Source organism: Aulonocara stuartgranti (genome assembly GCF_965226115.1).
Source record: "Aulonocara stuartgranti genome assembly, chromosome: 14".
NCBI classification, from domain to species: Eukaryota; Metazoa; Chordata; class Actinopteri; order Cichliformes; family Cichlidae; genus Aulonocara; species Aulonocara stuartgranti.
Window position 1 is genome coordinate 6,352,137 of NC_138950.1, and position 18,691 is coordinate 6,370,827.

The following is an 18,691-nucleotide window of genomic DNA, read 5'->3' on the forward strand; positions in this document are numbered from 1 at the left end:
ACTGAAATGCACAGGCTTGTGTTTTAAACAGTGTTTCAAGCGCGAAACGGTTGATTTACGGAGACATTTACAACTTCTGGGCATCCCTGTGTAATTAAAAAGCGAATGGGAGATTGGGCCGAGACAATCAGCATGCCGCAGAGTTTCTCACATCCTTTGAGAAAAGGAGGGAGACTGTGGAGAAGGGGGAGGAGGATGAGGAGGGTGGAAAGAACTTGAGTTGAGGAATTTGAATCGTGTTTGAAAGGGGGAGAGGGATAAGAAAGCCAGGGGAATGTCTGGAGTCGCAGGGAACCTGTAGGCAGGATAGAGACTTTGGACAACCGGCTGCAGGAAAGACTGGTTTAAAAATATGCTCTTGATCGCTAGAAATAGACTCTCGTTTGGACAGGAAAAGTTTAGAGCGTCGTTTGCTGTGCGCTTTTTCATGGTAGATGAAAGTTTTTGATGGAGACAGCCCTGCTCCGTTTGAAACCAACCAAAGCAACAGGATAAGGGAAACTCAAGAGTTTGTGGCAATTCAGAGACTTTTTTTAACCGCATGTTTCATAAAACGGGGAACTGAAACGCTCGGATTCGCTTTGTTTGGGTCTTGATTTGTGGATACTCAACATTTTCAGCACCTGCCAAGTCAGAGAAATTTTTTCTTTTTCTTTAGAGCAAAACGTAACTTTGAATCTCTGAGCTGCTGCGATGCGGTAATGGAGTCTGGTGATGTTTCCAGGATGACTCTTCTCCTCATGAAGCTCTTTTTCCGAGGTCATTTGTTTTCGAGAGAAAATATGAATTTGTCTAAATGGTCGTTTGTGATTCTCACCGTCATGTTTTCGGTTTGGATACCAACATCTGCAGATTCGCTGACAGGTAAGGTTTAACTGAAACGGGGCGCTTTTTTATTTACCCAATATGCCTGTTAGTTGTGTGCAGGGGGAAACATCGTAAAGAGCAATTAGCACAGTCAGCTCTCTGCCTCGTTAACTCAATTTGTTTTTGGCTAACCACAGCTGCAGGGGCGTTCAACATCTGGCCAACATTAAAAAGTTATCAAAAGCAAGTAAAGGATTGATATTATTGTATACTATTATTATATTATAATACAATCAAAGTAAGTGAAGGGGAGTTTTACCTGACAGGTAACAACCAGTAACACTAACTGCTCAAGGGCAATGTTTCTGAAATCAGGTGATCAATGTTTATTCATGCTGGGAGTTCAAGCGAACAAGATTTGGAATTTGATAGATGTACTGAAACAAGTGAAAGGTGGGCATTTAATGTAAACATCTTGAGACATGGGTGAATCATAATCAGCAAAGAGAATGTTTGCTGAACGCCAAAGATGAAAGCTGAAAGCCAAATTTCTGCTTTCTTAAGAAAATAGTCTTTCTACACTATACAGAATCATTTCAAAAGTATGTTAATTATCTTTTAAAACAAACTTTACTGACTGTTTGGGAACTTTCAATTGCACCCAGTTGATGAAAACAGTATCCCTACATGGACGTCCACCTGTCAGCTTATGTGTTTTGACAATTGCGGTCACTCTGTCTCTTGGGCAGCTGCCCTAAGTATATGTATGACTAGCAGGCAGGGAGATTACGAGACACCGATGTGAAGAATGGAGAATTTTATTCGGATGTCTCAGTTCCTATTTGGATGTGAGGATCTGAAGGATGAGGAGGGGTTCAGGGGGCCAAATGCTTTGGTTTGTGAGTCAGAGCTTGTCTGACTCAGACTCCAATCCAATGATGGATGGGGTACGAGGGCAAGAGTAGAGAGTTTGGAGGGGAGGTGGCAAAATGTATAGTGATGAATGGCATGAAAAGGAGAAAGGGCAAAGGCGCGGCAGTGAATGGATTCCACACTGTTAAAAATGCAGGAGGATAAAGCAGGGAGGGAGAGGAGGATAAATGCTTAAGACTGTGTCAGACATTTTTGGTATGTGCACAACCAATGACATTTAACATCTGAGCATTCTCACAGAGTGGAGAGTAGGAGTAGAGGCAGGGTGGAAAGAAAAGATCAGGGAAAAAGTGGGGGACCTGAAGGGAATTCGGGGAACAATAGGGAGGCGATGAAGTAGTTAGGCACCAATGAATCAGTGGAGACAGGCCACACACAAACAGAGACACACAGTTTGTCTGTAGCCTCCCCTCTCTGTCTGTCTGCAATCTTGTAAAATGTTTACAAGGTTATTATTATATGAATTCAGCAAAAAAAAAGATACAGAGAGAGAAAATGAGGCTTTTTTGATTCAATGCACTGGAGGGGGAGGAGGACAAAGCCAGGGTCATGTAGAATATTGAAAGAGCTCAGCCAAGCTTAAAAAATAAAGGGATGAATGACTTTTAATGCCAGAAAACACACAGAGACAAAGAGGTGGGGAAGCACACACTCTGTCAAGACATGTTATAGTTAAGAGTAAAAGAAGTACTGCAAAAAGGTGCATTTTAAATCTGTTTTTGGTTGTTGAATTATGGCCATTTATGTGTTATAGTGAAATGGGTCTTTGGGGTCTTTGTAAAGGGTCAAAGGTTGAAAGGTGACCATGAAATAGACGAGGAGGGCGTGTTGACAAGCTTGAGAAAATCGTGCTTTTTCATTCTTGCTCTGAAAACCAAGTTTGCTCATCCTCAAATGATTTATGTTTTCTTTATCTACAAGGAGTTGCCTTGGCTTGGTTGGTTGAGTGGATGCTTTGCATTTTTATGTGATACTGCGAAAAAAAGAAAAGAATTCTTGTATCACAAATCTGTGCACATCTTATGTGCGCTTGCCAGTTTGATGGTTTAAAGAAAATCTGGGTTTTTAAGTTACGTATTCTAATTCATTATCATTGAAAGTTTCAGAAGGTAAAAAGAAAGAATGATCCTCCGTTTTCAACATTTTTCTGACATCAGACATCTATAGGCTGCAGGTCTGTGAATACTGTTATGAAGAAGCTGTGATTATAATTACGTTTAGTTTGTGTTGGGCTCTCAGTTCTCAGACATTGTTTAAGCAACATAGGCAACCTTCCTCTAACAAGAAGCCTTTGTCTCAGTATCAGTGCTGCCCTTCTCAGGTCAGCCTCACTATCAGTAGGAGCACGAGATAACCAGAGTCTTTCAAAAGCTCGGGTTATCATATCCTGGCAACTGCAAAAGTAAGTCTGTCACAAGCAATAAATATTTATCAGACAGAATCAAGTGAAGACTTTAGTGCTGGACATATTAGCTGATTGATTAATAGGACAACAGCAATTCTGTTTATGATTTAATGTTCCAGACATTTATTAAACCAAAATTTGCTACTTGCTGTGGATTGTGGAGATTTACTACTTTTCTGTGTTTTGTGTCACTGTGATTTAAATATCTTTGGGTTTTGAATTGTTGTTTGGACTATTTCACCTTAATCTATGGGAGTTTGTCTTAGGCATTTTCTTTATTTTTGTTTTATATTGGATAGATGACATGATTAATGTAGTTAATCTAATTATGTGAATTAAACTACTGAAAGGTGTCATGCGCATGCATGCAGAACAATCACAGTTGAGTCAGGACCACTTTAGCCCAAAAAAAGAGTGAACCTTTCATTTCTAGTAATGACTGTTTGTGGTAGAAAAATTATGTCCTATGAAAGAAACAGCAAGACAAACATGTACAGCTCAAAGCAAGCATCAACAAAGTGACAACATACGTCACATTAAGGTCAAGCAGAAGATGAAATGAAGGCACTGGGGGTCACGGTGGGTTGCAAAGCAGCTTGCAGGAGCAGGACATGGTGTTGCCTGTATGATATCTGCCTGAAGAATGCACAGAAGGGTACCATCTGAGCCAGCAGTAGGTTTTTTGGGCTGGACTGAGATCAGCTGTTATCAGTTGATGTAACAAGACTGCAGACAAAGCTAAACATTGTCTGAAGTAATGCTACGCTCAGTTTGTAGCTGCACAGATTCTATAGAAAAGAGAAGAGTGGGAAATCTTGTTCTTTAAAGATACGTTTTCAGTTGCAGTTGGACTGCAAAAAATTTGCATTTGAAAAATGCTAACCTCTTCTTCTGCTTCTTTCCTCTCTCAAAGATTTGGAGTTTGTAAAGAGTCCCACTACTGTCATCTCTTCACTGGGCAAACCTGTTACATTGCAGTGCAAATTGAATGGTAAAGGGAGTGAGGACGTGGAGTCCCCTGATGTGATCTGGCTGAAAGATGGTGTGCCACTGGAGCATGCAGAAAATAATCAGTACCAAGTTCTCACTGGCAGCAACAGTAGGACTATCATAAGCACACTGAGGTAGGATGCAGTTTTGGCTGCTAACATGTGGAAGTTTCTTTTCGTTTTAAGATTTAAGGATTATGTATTGTGAAGCAGTCACACCTGGTCTAAAAATGTGTTTATTTCCTGTTCTTCCACCCCGTCTTGTTTCTAGCTCAAACAGGGCTGTTGCTGGATTATGTCACCATGTTGACTTCCACTCTCAGTAGAGAACCAGAGAAATCAATTCTCAAAGAAATTATGCAATCCAAGGAAAATCACATTTGTCTAATCTGCTGTAACTTGAAATATTTTATTCAGGCTTGACTGAATGTTAAATTTAGAAAGAAAGTAAACATCAGCTCCCTGTATTACCAGTTTGCTTTGACATTTTTTGCTCTTTACAAAACCTTTGAAAATATTCCTCTTTATATACATAACAGAATTGAGAAAGTCCAGCTCCCTGACATGGGCTACTACAAATGTGCTGTTCGATCAGGAAGCAATGAGACCTTTTCTGATGAGGGTGGTATTCAGCTGGAAGGTGAGTTATTAAACAACCACAGCTACAGAAGTCTATAGATTTGGATTGTTTAAAGGAGTGGAGACCCTGACTCAGCTAAGTCTTTCTCAGGCCTTCCTCATTTTTCTTTGGAGCCCTACCACATGACTGTCGTGGCGAATGTCTCCTTCAGCCTTCACTGTGCAGCCCACGGGCCTCCTGAACCAGTCAGGGTCATCTGGCTACAGGATGGCCATCCTCTGAATGTTTTGACGGATCCAGTGGCCCTCTCACCCTCAACCCTCAACCTCACAGGTATCATGTTTTACTCAGTCAAGCACAACAGCCTAGTTAGTCCAGTTTAAACAAACAGATTTCTCAAATCCTCATTTTGCACTGACAGTGAAATGGACAGGAGAAAATAAAAACAATAACGAATGATCAAGTTAAAAAAAGTTTTTTAAAAAAACGAAAGAAAAAAATTCTCCCCAAACTTGACATGTTGGCAAGAGAAGTGGGTCCTCACATTTTAAAAACTGAGAAGATTAATTACTTAAATGATTAATGAGTTACAAATGCTAATTTCTGCAGGTAAAAAAAATAATATGCAAATTAAATATTAGACGAGTAAAAAGTCCTCCTTCAAGAAGTTGTGGTTCAGAGTTGAGTTTTTGAATCTAATCTATTTAGACTGGTTATAATGACCTTCTTCAAAAACTGTATAGCAACTATCTCCTGTGTTTGAAAGACTTTCAAATCCTCCTTTCATGGCCAAAACAATACTACCAAATAACCACCCTCCCCAGGGAGAGCCAGGCTGGCACATTGCCAGTGAATCCATTGAGGACATGCCTTGTGGTTTTGTGGGTAAAAAGGAGCAGCAAGCACAGAAAGGACAATTGGGAAATTGGGAGATGGAAAATTGATGTGCAGAGGACATAAGGAGATAAAAGAAAGAAGGAGATAAAGGAGGGGGATTCTGTTGCTGCTTGAATGCAAACTACAGATGCCTGCCAGCTAGCCTACCAGTGGTAGGCTGAAAAACAGAGGAGGCTGAGTCAGAAGGAAAAAGGGAGGAGTAAGGAGCGGTTGAAGTTCAGTTGAAGGCTCTGGTTTGACTCATCGGAGCAGGCTTCATGGTGTTGACTAGGACCCGATTGATGGTAACCTACACTCACAACTCTGGTATGGACAGCTGGCCTGGCAGACCACAGATCCAAACCAAGGCAAACACAAATAATCTTTCAAGGAGCCCATAAAGAAAAATGGAATGAAGAACATTCCAACCAGCAAGAAACCAAGAGCCATACATGTGTGGCTTCATGATTTGAGAAGTCCTCATAAACTGTTCTTCTTTCTTCTTTTTCTTTTTTTATTGTGTCTTGGGCAAAAAAAATCTATTCATCAAAATAAATTTATGTTGCATATTTATGTTGCATAATGCATATACTATTATATATTGTACATATATTTATTAGTTTCAGATGTAGCCATTCTTGTATTTTGCTTGTTTACATTATTGTATTTTGCACAACTCTGTTGCTTGTGAAGCTCGCACACAAGAATTTCACTCAGATGTGCTGTACCAATGTACCTGCACATGTGATGTGACAATAAAAGTGATTTGATTTGATTTTGATTTGGTTTACTCCCCTGCTAAAGTCAACGCTTTCAACTTCATTATCAGTTTCATTTCTCCTTCAGTTCTAAACCATTTTGGTTATTCATGAACCATTAAAGTATTCACAATCCCAGTTCCTTTTAAGAAAGTTGAGAAATCTAACACTATTACTTTGTTCACAGAAAATGTTAGTCTAGCAAAAAAAAAAGTACCAAAGCCACGCACTGCCTTTCCCAGCTGACACTGTTGGTCAATACTGCACGGATCATGAGGTTCTTCCTAGTAACAGATAATGACATTTCCAGCTGTTAAAGGATGTTGTTTTGTGGTTTTCTGATGAGGAAGGAAGGAGACACGAGCAAGTGGCGCAATCTGGCTTGATGAGCAGTTCACTGTCGCACACAGCCAGTGGTCAGCTCACGCTCCCCTCCCTCCTTTTCCCCTCTCACAACCCCTCACTACAGCCAGCGAGGATCGTACCCCCTGTTCTTTTTCCGGCCACGGCACAATGGGGGCATGGTGCCGTCGGCGCAGGACAAACACACTGCATGATTCTGTCACTCTCAGCTTGTGGCTTATTGACAATGTTGGGGTGTTAGATAACAGTGATAAACTTGAATGTCACATGTTTCACTGTCTGTCTGTGTGTGTAGGCCTGTGTTTCATTACAAAATGCTCAATGTGTGAGCACGCTGTGAGTCACTTTGTCAGAGGACTCATTCTCTGCTGAATGTCAGTGTGTCATACTTGTTTTCCCCCTTCACGGGAGCCCCAGCTCCTCTTGAAGGCAGCAGCTCAGCATATTACACCTAGACTTCAGCTAGGCTGCACTCTTTGTTCTCCAGCCTACAAAGCAAAAAGCATTTGCAACTCCTGAAACTTTTGCTTTATCATGAAGCTGCAGTTTTGAAAAACCAAACCTCAAATTACGTCAAATAGCAGTTAAAACCAAAATGGGTTTTTTTGATGATCTTGTGGAAAATAATATTGGTTATAGTAGCCAATTGAGAAAAAAATTATTTAATCAAAACTACATCCAAGTCCTAAAAATATTATGATTTATACCAGAATAAGCACATTTTTGATGCCTTTCAACCTGAATATCAGCAAATCTCCACCTACGCTTTATATGGCTTTTTATTGGCTTGATCAAACTTAATATTATAGTAACTGATATTCTATCATTGAAATTCATACTACACTTTTTTTATCCTGCTCTTTCTTCCTCTCTTTTATTTGTGTTAGTACACAGCTTTGGTCAGCTCTCGTTGCTTAAACATGTGCAACAAGTAAACCTGAATTCTGCATGTATTTACTCACATTAAGATTCATTGTTCACAATGGAATAAAGTTAATTTCTTGAAATGTTTAGATAAGGTATAAACGTTTAACACTGTCTTGTCTTGCCAAAGCTGAAGCAGCTGCACATTTTTTCACTTTTTTACACCACAAATCAAAATGTAAAATCTGTAAGTCTTTCCTGGATTAACGACCATTACACTCTCAGGAAGAAGCACCCTACTACCTAATACTACTGACAAACAGAGGATGTTACTGAATGGGAACTTTTACCCTCGTGCTATTCTCACTCTAGTTATATTTTTCTCACATTGACATCACATGCAACTCAGCATACTGAAGTGTTTCCTCCTCACACCTGGATGTTTCATTTCTCTGTCCAGGCCTGAACAGGACCAGCACCTTCTCTTGTGAGGCCCAGAACCGTAAGGGTGTGGCCAGCTCCCGATCTGGTACCATCACTGGTAGGTGTCAGCCCATGAAAGCAGTGTCACTTCAGCCATTGCTAGTTTATCTGCATATAATTATGTTTACATCTTTAATTTTGGGGGTTGTTTTTGTTGTTTAGTTCTCCCCAACAAACCTCAGGATGTGAGAGCTGTAGAGATCACTCAGTCCGCACTTCATTTATCGTGGGAACCTGGTTTCGGAGGTACTTACCAGATAGTCAACTGTTCTGTTCAGGTGAGAAAAACTAGACGTAAATGTGGGAGATGTGAATAGCACAACTAGCTCAGAACCCTAGCTGGAATAACCACAGCAGCTGTTTGTTGTTTCTACCTGTTAACAATTGATCGTTGACTCCTCTGTTTGCTAATTCTCGAGCCTTTTGCTAGCCTAGTTTTAAAGAAAAGAGATTTTGCTTTTCTTTTCTTGCCATAACTCATCCTCTACCCCTCCCTGCTTTATTCATGTACCAGTGGGTCATGTTTCACTCTGGGAAAGTGGCCTCTTGGACTTATGTAGGGCCGCTCCCTCCCTCTCTTTCTTTCTGTAAGTGTCTCTCTGCCACTATCATGCTTTGAGGCCGTTATAGCTCATAGCTGAGAGGAGGAAAATTTTCTCCTGGAGAAGGGAACACTGCAGCACCACCCCTAAACGTCTGGTTCTAATAAAGCTGCCCCTCATACCTCTTGATACTATTGCCCCCTCCCTTCCTCCATCTCTCTCTAACCCCTTTACCCTTGTAGGGGAAAAAGAAAAGGGGCCTACTTCAGGAGAATGGGGCAAAAAGCTGAATTTAACGGTTGTTTGTGTAGTGAAGAGAAACATGAAAAGGCAGTGGTTTAGAGAGGTGAAAGAAGGGAAGAAAGAAGGAAAGAAAGGCGTGGAGAAAGTTGTTAAAAGAAAACAGGAAAGTTCAGTGACAGCAGGTATTGTTGGTCTGAGCCATACAAGGGGTGTGACTCAGGGCTGAGTTGTACTATTCGATTAAACACACTTGTTTTGCAGGCTGGACGGTGATTCATCGAGCTTTTACAAACCCACACACATTCATACAGTTCTCCTCATTCATGCAACTGAAGACATCCTCAGATGTCTAACTCATGCCATAAGGAAAAAGACTTAAGCTTCCTATAGCACATGACCTCTGACTGCTCATGGTGTTTTTTTAGCTAATTCTCTAGTTCAGAGCCTTTTGCTAGCCTAGTTTTAAATTAAAGAGATTTTGCTTTGCTTTTCTTGCCATAACTCATCCTCTACCCATTCCTGCTTTATATGGTAAAACAGTACACATCAGCACCTGCTACAAACATATGTTTGTGTGGCTGCTCATTTTTAGGCATATTATTTATAATGTTTTTAACTCCACCTGTGAACTCCACCCATCTCAAACAAGTTTGTTGATAATGAACAATGCTGCAGAACAATGGCCTAGACCAGCAACTTTAATGTGGTTATAAAATTGCTGCAAAGAAGCTTTTGTTTTCTAGTGTTCCTCTTTAAATGTGTTTACCATAAAGACTTTGCAGAGACAGCAGGTTTCTGCCTGTGATGTCTGGTTGGCGGGTTCTGCTTTTAGTCTACCTTGCTGAGTTTGGCTTTTGTTCAGAGCAGCAAAGGAACATTTTACAGCATTGTTAAAAATTAACACTTAATGACCCCACCACCAGCAGCAGCAACAAATAATAGCTTAAGAAACTGCAGAAAAGAATTCAGTTTTTTCCATTTTGTCTGCACAACCAATTCGCCTGTCTGTGAAGAAATTTAAATAAACAAGCAAAGCACAGAGATGCATACAGAAATTCCTTGATTTGTTAAAGAGATTGGCATGGCTCAAAGGGATTTTCTATTTTCTCCTTATATCGTTTTCAGTCATTGTTTGGACTCAAAAACAGCACATCATCTTCTTGTTTGCACGTAAACCAGTAAATCTGATTATTAGGAACCACTGTTTACAAAGTATACAAAGTATAATGTTTATCATCTTAATGTTCCAGGCCAAACATTCAGGAGAGTCCATCATAGCAGGCCCACATCAGCTGATCCATAATCAGACTGTGTCCATGCCACGATCCTCACACATCATCAAAGACCTGGAGCCTCACACCCTCTATGCTGTCAGAGTGGCCTGCCATAGCAGCCAAGGCCCATCTGATTGGTCTCCCTGGGTGGAGCTACGTACCAAAGAAGGAGGTTAGTTTTGCAGAGTTGTTTGTTTTCACCAAGGATGTCTTGTCCGGATGTGCGCATCTTTTTATGTCGCTGTGTGTGAGATTATTTCTTCATAAGTATTTCAAGGTCAAGGCTCTGTGAACTGTAACCAGACCAGGACAGAATCTACACAGTAACAAAAACACCACTGAGTTGCTTTTTATGGTGTTTTTGTTCTGTAGTAAGGGTCATTTTTCTATAAGTGCATTTCAAACAAATGCCAGCGGGATACTTTTACTGCTAAATGTGCAAGTATATGCTAACAGAATGATGTCCTCAGTCACACTGAACATGTGTTAGTGTTGTTTTCTCAGCTAAGCCTATTCAATGGGACTAAAACAGTAATAATAAAGATGATGGCTTCACAGGGCCTAGCTGTTCTGTTCCAGGATGACAAAGTAGATTAAAGCCCAAATCATAGTTCTGGAACTCTGACTTAAGCCTAATTCACTTATTAGGTCTGCATATCTGATACTATGTTATGTTTAAGATGTAGTTAATATACTCCAGCTGTGTTTCATTGCTGTCTTATGCTTTGGGCATGAGTCACTTTGACTGTTTTCTGTCTTGTCTAGAATTCAAGCTGGCAAAAGTTCAGTGTTTTAGCCCCACGACCCCTTTTTTCTGGATCTATTTTAAGGTGGATGTAATTCCCTGCAGAGTCTTTTGAATTATTTTCAACTTGGATCATTATAAGTCAAGACTTATTCTGAATTCTGATAACATGAAGTTAGGGAATTAGTTTACAGTGCACCATTAGTCATAATATTCCTTACTGTGCCCCTTTTCCTTAGTCTGTGTTTATGAAGGTTACCAGATGTGAGTGACTGTACCCTTGTGAACCCAGCTTTAAATATAAACTCTTGAAGTAGAAGGCTGACTGGCGCTGAGGGACAGAAAAGGCTGTGATGGAGAAAAGGAAGGTAGATGCTAAATTCTCCTGAAAGGCTTCAGTTAGGATTGCTGCACTCTGTCCAAACTCTAATGCTAGCCTGTGTTTGAGTTTAGACTGAGGTGGGATTTTCCATGCCAGCTCATGCTTTCTGTATCCCTGGATAAATAGGAATGGAGAGAGGAGACATGCCACAGGAGCAGTGATTGGGGGTTTCCATGAGGGAAGCTGCTTGTAATCTGTAAACACAGTATTTCTCATTTTCTCATAAATGGAAGACGCAAAAGGGAAGCAGTCCTTGAACAAGCAGAATTTTCAGTTCTTTTTTTGAGCTAAAGCAATCTTCATTTCATTTTACAGGGAAAAAAATGACAACATATGAAACATAACATTTAGCTTTTGAGAAAAATAGTTCAGGTGGCATTAAGGGTAAACTGAGTTAGAGAACAATAGAGAGAGTTTGGCTGTTTACAGCACACCAATATTTTCCACATTTTCCATGTGCTTCATTGCTGAAGTCTCTGACAAACTCCCACAAGGTTTTTCTCTTGAGCCTGAAGCCTTCTGTAGCTTTCTGCCTCCTTAAATCCTTCATAAATTGTGCATGTATGCTGAACTCTCTCTCCCTTTATGTCTCGTGTTCTTCATCTGGTTCCTCCAGATGAACTGGGCTTGCTTTTATTCATTTATCTTTCAGCCAGTGTTTTCTACGTCATCCAACAAACATTGCTGAGGATGTGATTTCCTGCACCCCCGAACAAGCTGAACAAGTTTTTCTGAATCCAGTTTTTCAGCTTGACTCCTTCATCTTTCATTCCACCCCCCCTTTTTTTAACCTCAGTTGACTTATGATTTTCCTTTCCAGAACACAGAGCGAGGCACTGTGGGAAAAAGGGAAAAAGTGGTGGTGGTGGTGAGAGTAGGGAAGGACTGGATGGAAGAGCAGAAAAAAAAATGGGAGAAGCGGGTGCTTTGAGAAAACACTCATCTAGCTATTTTCCCAGTCTACTTTTTTCCCAGGAGGACGAGGGGGTAGGGCTGGTCAGAGGGAGAGGAAGCGAGTCGACCCATGTCACCCCGCTAATCCTAACGCTGCGATGAGATGAGATTTTACATTTATTGCGTTTCTTTACATACCACAAGTCTATTTTATTTGTCTGAAAAGAACCCCAGAATAAAAAAAAAATCACAAACACACAGACAGAATAAACAAAGAATCAGTTATTAAGAAACTAAATGGCTGTTAATGGAGTCCTGATTCTCTGTACACACCTTGCATAACGTCAGTCTGTACCCCCAAAGAGATGTAATAAACAGTCACAGAACAGCCCGATTCACTGTCCCAATGGAAGTGAGTCATGATGACATACCCCAATGTGCACACGTGTCACGTTTAATCCTGCTTAATACTATTGCCAACAAAAATGCATTCTCAAGCATTAAATGACTCTTTTTCCCAGACAGACAGCAGTCGGTTGTGCTGTTAAATTGAAAGAAGGTGGATGGCCTTAAAAGTTAAGACATTTTTGATGACACTAACATTTGTGTTGCACATGTTTCCTGTGTAGAGCTTTCCTAGTTCTCATGCATGGGAACCAGTCAGTTTCTGGCTTAAGGATGACCTTTTTCCATACATATGTTCAACCACATAAAGGGCCTACAGCCTGTAAGAATGGAAAAAAGAATAAAGAATGAGGAAAGAGTCACATCCCTGCTTTCAAACAACTTTTCAAAATCTTCCAAATCTGATCATTTGACACTTTCTTCACCCCAACAGGATGTGAAACACTAAGTCTGCTGTGGATTCAAATCTGAACCTTTGCTGTAGTGAACTAATTGTGGCTCAAGAGTTTCTTTCTCAATCTCTTGCCAAGTCAGGGCTTGCTTTTCATTCTTTCAGAAGAATAAAAAACACGAGGCATTTTTGAAAAAGCACAAATAAACATCTCATTTCCTTTTTTGAAGTTTGCAAATCTAATTATTTTTGTCCAAGGGAAACTCTTTTTTTTTTTTTTTTAATCTTACATTTTACATCAACATGTCTGTTCACTTGAACTCGCCACTCCATGAACAAAGAACGGCATTAAAACAGGGCGAGCAATGAAGGAGAAGAAAACTTGGAGAGAAGATGATGGAATTATGTTGGATAGAAGTCAGGGAAAGAGAGAAAATGAGAAGGAGAGTAAAAGAGTATGGGCAACAAAGAGGTGGAGAACGCAGAGAGAGAAAGTCTGACAGATGATTAAGCAAATGCGGAGCCGAACTGCTGGAACAAACTTGACTTAGAGTTTGCTTTTGTTGCCGCTGGCAGGAAGAATAAGGACCACATGTGGAAACAATCACCCGCCAAACGCTTCCTGATAACATCATCCATAGGGCTGGGCTGTGTTTCCCAAACGCACGGTGACTTAGCTCATGCGTGGGTGTGTGTGGGTGTCCAGCTTGTTTGTGTGACTTTGGGAGCATACCAAGAGTGAGAAGCAAACACAAAGTAAGCTTTAAACACTAACACAGGAAATAAGCCTTCACTTCTTCTTATTGAAAGTTTTCTTGGTTTTCTGTCCTAAACAGTGCATCAGTCACATATGCGCACACACACACACACACTAGACACACAGTGCATAAATTCCTCACACTATTTCTAGCATGTTATTCAGCTAGATTTTCTCTCCAGTGGGTATTTTGGTAGCCAGATGCCTTTTTTCCCCTCTCTTCTCCCAAATGCCAAAAACAAAGCCAGATAAATATGAATAAAACAATAACAGGAATGGCCAACAGAAAAGGAACTGTGTGAAGTGAAGTAGACACAGGACTTTACTGAACCATAATGACAAAGAAAGACCCGAGCAGCTTCTGAACTTGACTAATCACCCCTGTCTGCGGTGCCCTCAGATGCCTTTTTGTCCTAATAAAGCCAAATTCTCCACATTCTTTGACATCTTCTCCCTTCAGCTGCTAGAGTTATCCACACCCTAGAGGCTCTAAGCTGTCAAAACAACACATGCCTGGCTAACTCCAGTCCGCCTGACACAGGCCACTTAGCACACAGTTAAAGTACTGATGGTACACTTACAATAATTATAAATAAAAATTGTTTTGATTGTTTCCATGAGTCATTACAAATTGTGTGAAAGACACAAGTTAAGTGGACGGGTGCTCCCAGATGCACTGATTAATTCCACCTACCAGTGGGCAAGGTAACACAGAGGGATAAACAGGAAAACTGAGCAATCCTAGTCTGCAGGAGGGAGAGAGAAAACTGAGATGCTTCAGAGCTTCGTTGTTGTTTTTCTTTTTCAGTGCCTGAAAATCCACCAGCTAATGTGACTGCTAAGTTAAATGGGACGGAGGTACTAGTAATGTGGGAGCAGCCATCAGGAAAACTAAATGGGCAGCTGCAGGGTTACATGGTGGAGTACAGCACACCTGCTACTCAGCAGGTGAGGAACACATTCACAGTCAACAAAGTTGCTAAATTTACAAATGCATGGAGAAAATGTCCATTTTTCTTAATAATGACAGACCGATTTTTTTCTTTCAGGTTGTCGTCAATACCGGATTGGGCACTGAGTTCGCAATCAATCTGTCTGTCCCCCTGTCCAATGTCTCTTTCCGAGTGTGTGCCTATACAGGGGCGGGTCAAGGACCCTGGGCACCCATTCAGACTCTGACACTCAACGTTCCTGGTGAGTAACAAAATCGTAATTCATTGCAACAGGTGTGATTAACGTATTATTCTTATAAAGCAATGATTTCGTTTGATGAAATTGTGGTTGCTAAAATATACTTGATATGATCTGTTTTAAAAAAGTCAAAATATTAACACGTGCTCTCTATTTTTTACACCAGCAGAAATGGGTGAATTTAGAGGTGAGCAATGACTGGATTTATGTACACATACAAACATTCTTCTGTCACCTCTCTGAGTAGCACACAATGACAGTGATAGTGGAAGTGAGCTCATGTTTCTTTCTCCATAACTGGACTACTTCTTCTTAGTCTGTTTCACTGTGTATTTTGAGAAAAAAGGGAACGAAGAGAAAAAAAAAAGGGAAGATGATCTCACAGAGAAGGGAAAGGGGAAGAGGGGTATGGGGCTGAATGAGGAGAAGAATCATAAATATTTATAACTGGCAGGAGCAGTGAGAATCTCTGTTTGCTTTGTCTAACAGAGCTAGACAGACAGTTCAAACAACAAAATGGCAAATGAAAGGAGAAAAACAAGCAAGCAAAGTTGTGGAGGATGAGTATGAAAAGAAAGAGAAGTTGTAAACACTGGGTAGAGTTTGTGAGTGTTCAGCAGTAGATTGTGGCAGTGACTGGAGAGTAAATTTCAGTGTGGGAAATGGCACAGCAAAGTATTTCTAGAGTGAAGAAAATGACTATATTTTTAGGAAAAGAAGGACTTTTTGATTTAGCTTAAAGAGTCTGCTTTATCACTTTCTTCACTTGATTCCCAACAATTCAGCATGTATATTTTAGCATGCTTTTTGTCATCTAGCTAATATAACTTACACAAATCATGTCTTCTTTCTTCTTTGATAAAATAACTTAATTACTGCTTTAAACTCCTAAATCCCCACTCCAAATTACAAGACCTACACTACTAAACGCTCATCTGTCTCCATCCACACCCTTTCCTTCAGGTCCATCATCGCCCCCAGCCTTTTCCTGGCACTGGTTTTATGTGGTGATGGCCATTACCGGTGCTGTGTCCATAGCTGTGTTCCTGGCTGTTTACGTGGCCAAGCTGCGGCGCAAGGAGACGCGCTTTGGGTGCGTAGGGTGTTACTGCTCCTTGTGGCTGGAAGGGAGGGACTCAGTGACTGTGCCAAACCAAAAAGTTTCAATTTTTTCTGGGTCTCAGCCCGCTTGCCTCACTTGCACACTTCTAAAGCATTTATATAAAGCAATAACATTTGTTTTGAAAGACTAAAAATAGCTTCGTGAAATGTAGCCCAAATCCATCTTTTCACTTTTGTTCACTGGTGTGACCTGACTTTGTGTTTTGCTCTGTTTCTTGTGATGTATCCTTTCACAGAGAGGCGTTTGAACCCATGATGGAGAGTGGAGAGCTGGTGGTCAGGTACCGTGCTCGCCGCTCGTACAGCCGTAGGACTACAGAAGCAACATGTGAGTTCCTCTGTAGTCTGCCATGTTTGGCAGAAAGCTGATACTCTGTATTTGCATCCAGCTGTCCTTTTGGCAGAAATAGGTACTCTTTATTAACAGCATGCCCAAACATGCCCTTAAAGAAAGAGACATAACAGGAACCAGCAGTTCTGTGGAAGAAAAGCGTCACACAATTACAGCTCTATTCTCATTATTTCAAAGCAAGAAAAACATCTTTAGTTTGTTTTGGTTGATCAAAGCCAGAAATGCTCTGACAGGTAATTCATTTCCCACAGTAATAATAGCCCTGGAGAGTTCATTCAGCTGACATACACCATAGCAACAGTGAGCATTTTATATTACATAAGACAGTCTTTTAATAGGCCTATTAATTAGATGTGCAGGAAATGTAGTAATGAAGTTATGGCCTGTGCAATGAAGCATGAACATCAAAATTAAACTAGACTCTTCAGATAAGCAAATTAAAGTTAAATTTAATTTGATACTGGAGATGTTAAAAACAAGTTAAAATAACCGCTCCACATTTCCAAATTGGGAAAAGGCATGTGGTGTTGGGAAATAAAGTAACAGTGCCATTTAACTCAAACTGGTAGCATCATAGAAGCAGTAGTTTGTGTGCTTTCCCCAGCCAGCAGTCCCTGAGAGTCCTCGTGATTTGATATACCTGTCTTGCCATTGTAACCAGTACACACAGTATTTTAGTCCTCGTGGTCAAGTCTCAGCTTGCAATAGCTGCAAAGAGGCCAGGAGTAAGATAAAACTGCAGGGAAAAGAGAGAAAAAAACTATTCAGTGAGTAAAATAAGAGGGGCCAAGATACAGAGATGAAGAGATATTATAGACTCAGAGTGAATGAAGAAAGTTGCACTGGGTAAAAGGGAAAGGATCAGATTGGAGAGATTTAGACAGAATTAAAGCTGTGGACACTGACCGGTAATTTCAGCCAGTTCTCAGAGTGGAGTCAAACCCCGAAGCTCTAGATGTTAGAAGCCTTGGCTAATAGCTGGTCACGCCAGCATGTGTTGGAACATGCCTGAAGACCGAGTAGATTGTTGTCCAATGCATGACAGATTGATGGTGTAGCAGCAGCTGGAGGGGATCTCTGAGCATGTTGTAGCCTTGTCACATCCTGGCCCAGATGTGAAAACAGAGCTAAAATGTGTAGCGCAGTCAGCTTACCACTATTGCTCAATGACAGCCAGCTGTGGAGTGAGTATTTAAACCAGCCTAATCCTCTGACCTCGTGTCCCTCAACCCAACCTGGTCTCTGCAGGATCACATAGACTTATAGAAAAGGGTAATAAACAAAACTGGGGTCACATATTCCCAACAGAGCTTTTTAAAGAATATTGCACTTTTTTGCATTGTAATTGAAGCATTTTTACTTTCAGTATGTTATATTATTTATTAGGTCCTGGTAACATTTTGATTCACTTTTAATGGTTTTGTTTTGTCTTTTAGACATAAAACTATGTTAGACTTGCAACAAACACATGTACCTGAAAAAGTGCATAAAAAAGATAATGTACTATCTGAATGCAACTTCAAATAATGTTACTAACAAACTGATTAAAATTGGAAAGACTAATGCTCATTTTGGGGGAGTTTTACAAGTAAACACTTTGTTTTTGGCTTAGTGTCATGCATTGCGGTTTTGGGAAAGCTAGCGAGGCTGTTTGGCAAACTCAGGCTGTTATTCTCTCATTTCTGTGTTGTTAATTAAATTGCTTCAGGCAGCTAAGCAGCATTAAAATTCTTTTTCTCCCCTTTCTTCAGTGAACAGCTTGGGCATCAGCGACGAGCTGAAGCAGAAGCTCCAAGATGTGATGGTGGACAGACATAAATTAACCCTGGGAAAGACCTTGGGAGAAGGTAGTGCTCGATGTTTTGTTGTTTTTTTAATATACATATATTTAATCACAGGCTTTGTTAACACTTCTTTATCAAAATTGGTACATGTTCATAGACTTGTCTGCCATAGCACCAATGCAGGTTTCTACTTATCTCCTGTCAGACAAATATGTTATATATTTGTATAGTAAAGCGGTTTGCTGTTTAATAGCTGTATAAACTGTTTACAGTTGAGAAATGAATGAGTGGCAATTTTCAATTGCTTTTTAAACTACGTTTTTCTGTCTTCAGGGGAGTTTGGCTCTGTGATGGAAGGGCTGCTGACTCAAGAAGAGTTTGTTCTCAAAGTCGCTGTCAAGACTATGAAAAGTGAGTAGACAGTAAAAGTACTCAGCAATCTCTACAATGAATCCCTTCATCTCTGGAACACAGGGCATTTGATAAGCAGCCTCTTAGGTCAAAAATTTACAAGTGTTCAGGGCAAAAATCTCAGTTTTCATCAGAAAACG

The 18,691-nt window shown here is 40.5% G+C and overlaps 2 protein-coding genes across 3 annotated transcripts in view; both read left to right on the top strand.

Moving 5' to 3' along the window:
* The window catches only part of LOC309721107 (uncharacterized protein), a gene marked incomplete at its 3' end in the record, with an annotated part of 85,611 nt that overhangs the window by 35,136 nt on the left and 31,784 nt on the right, over positions 1 to 18,691 (top strand). The gene's annotated exons all lie outside the window — the stretch shown is intronic.
* The window catches only part of axl (AXL receptor tyrosine kinase), a 25,322-nt gene continuing 6,631 nt past the window's right edge, over positions 1 to 18,691 (top strand). The window contains exons 1-14 of one of the 2 annotated variants that reach the window (XM_082503920.1): positions 1 to 864; positions 4,059 to 4,269; positions 4,674 to 4,774; positions 4,865 to 5,047; positions 8,036 to 8,116; positions 8,221 to 8,336; positions 10,094 to 10,289; positions 14,500 to 14,639; positions 14,741 to 14,885; positions 15,052 to 15,069; positions 15,846 to 15,975; positions 16,241 to 16,332; positions 18,108 to 18,203; positions 18,474 to 18,551. In XM_082503920.1, the coding sequence (XP_082360046.1) occupies positions 702 to 864; positions 4,059 to 4,269; positions 4,674 to 4,774; positions 4,865 to 5,047; positions 8,036 to 8,116; positions 8,221 to 8,336; positions 10,094 to 10,289; positions 14,500 to 14,639; positions 14,741 to 14,885; positions 15,052 to 15,069; positions 15,846 to 15,975; positions 16,241 to 16,332; positions 18,108 to 18,203; positions 18,474 to 18,551 (1,750 nt within the window). In that variant the 5' untranslated portion in view covers positions 1 to 701. Of the gene's footprint in view, positions 865 to 4,058; positions 4,270 to 4,673; positions 4,775 to 4,864; positions 5,048 to 8,035; positions 8,117 to 8,220; positions 8,337 to 10,093; positions 10,290 to 14,499; positions 14,640 to 14,740; positions 14,886 to 15,048; positions 15,070 to 15,845; positions 15,976 to 16,240; positions 16,333 to 18,107; positions 18,204 to 18,473; positions 18,552 to 18,691 lie in introns of both variants that reach the window. The other variant, XM_082503919.1, reaches the window with a different exon arrangement.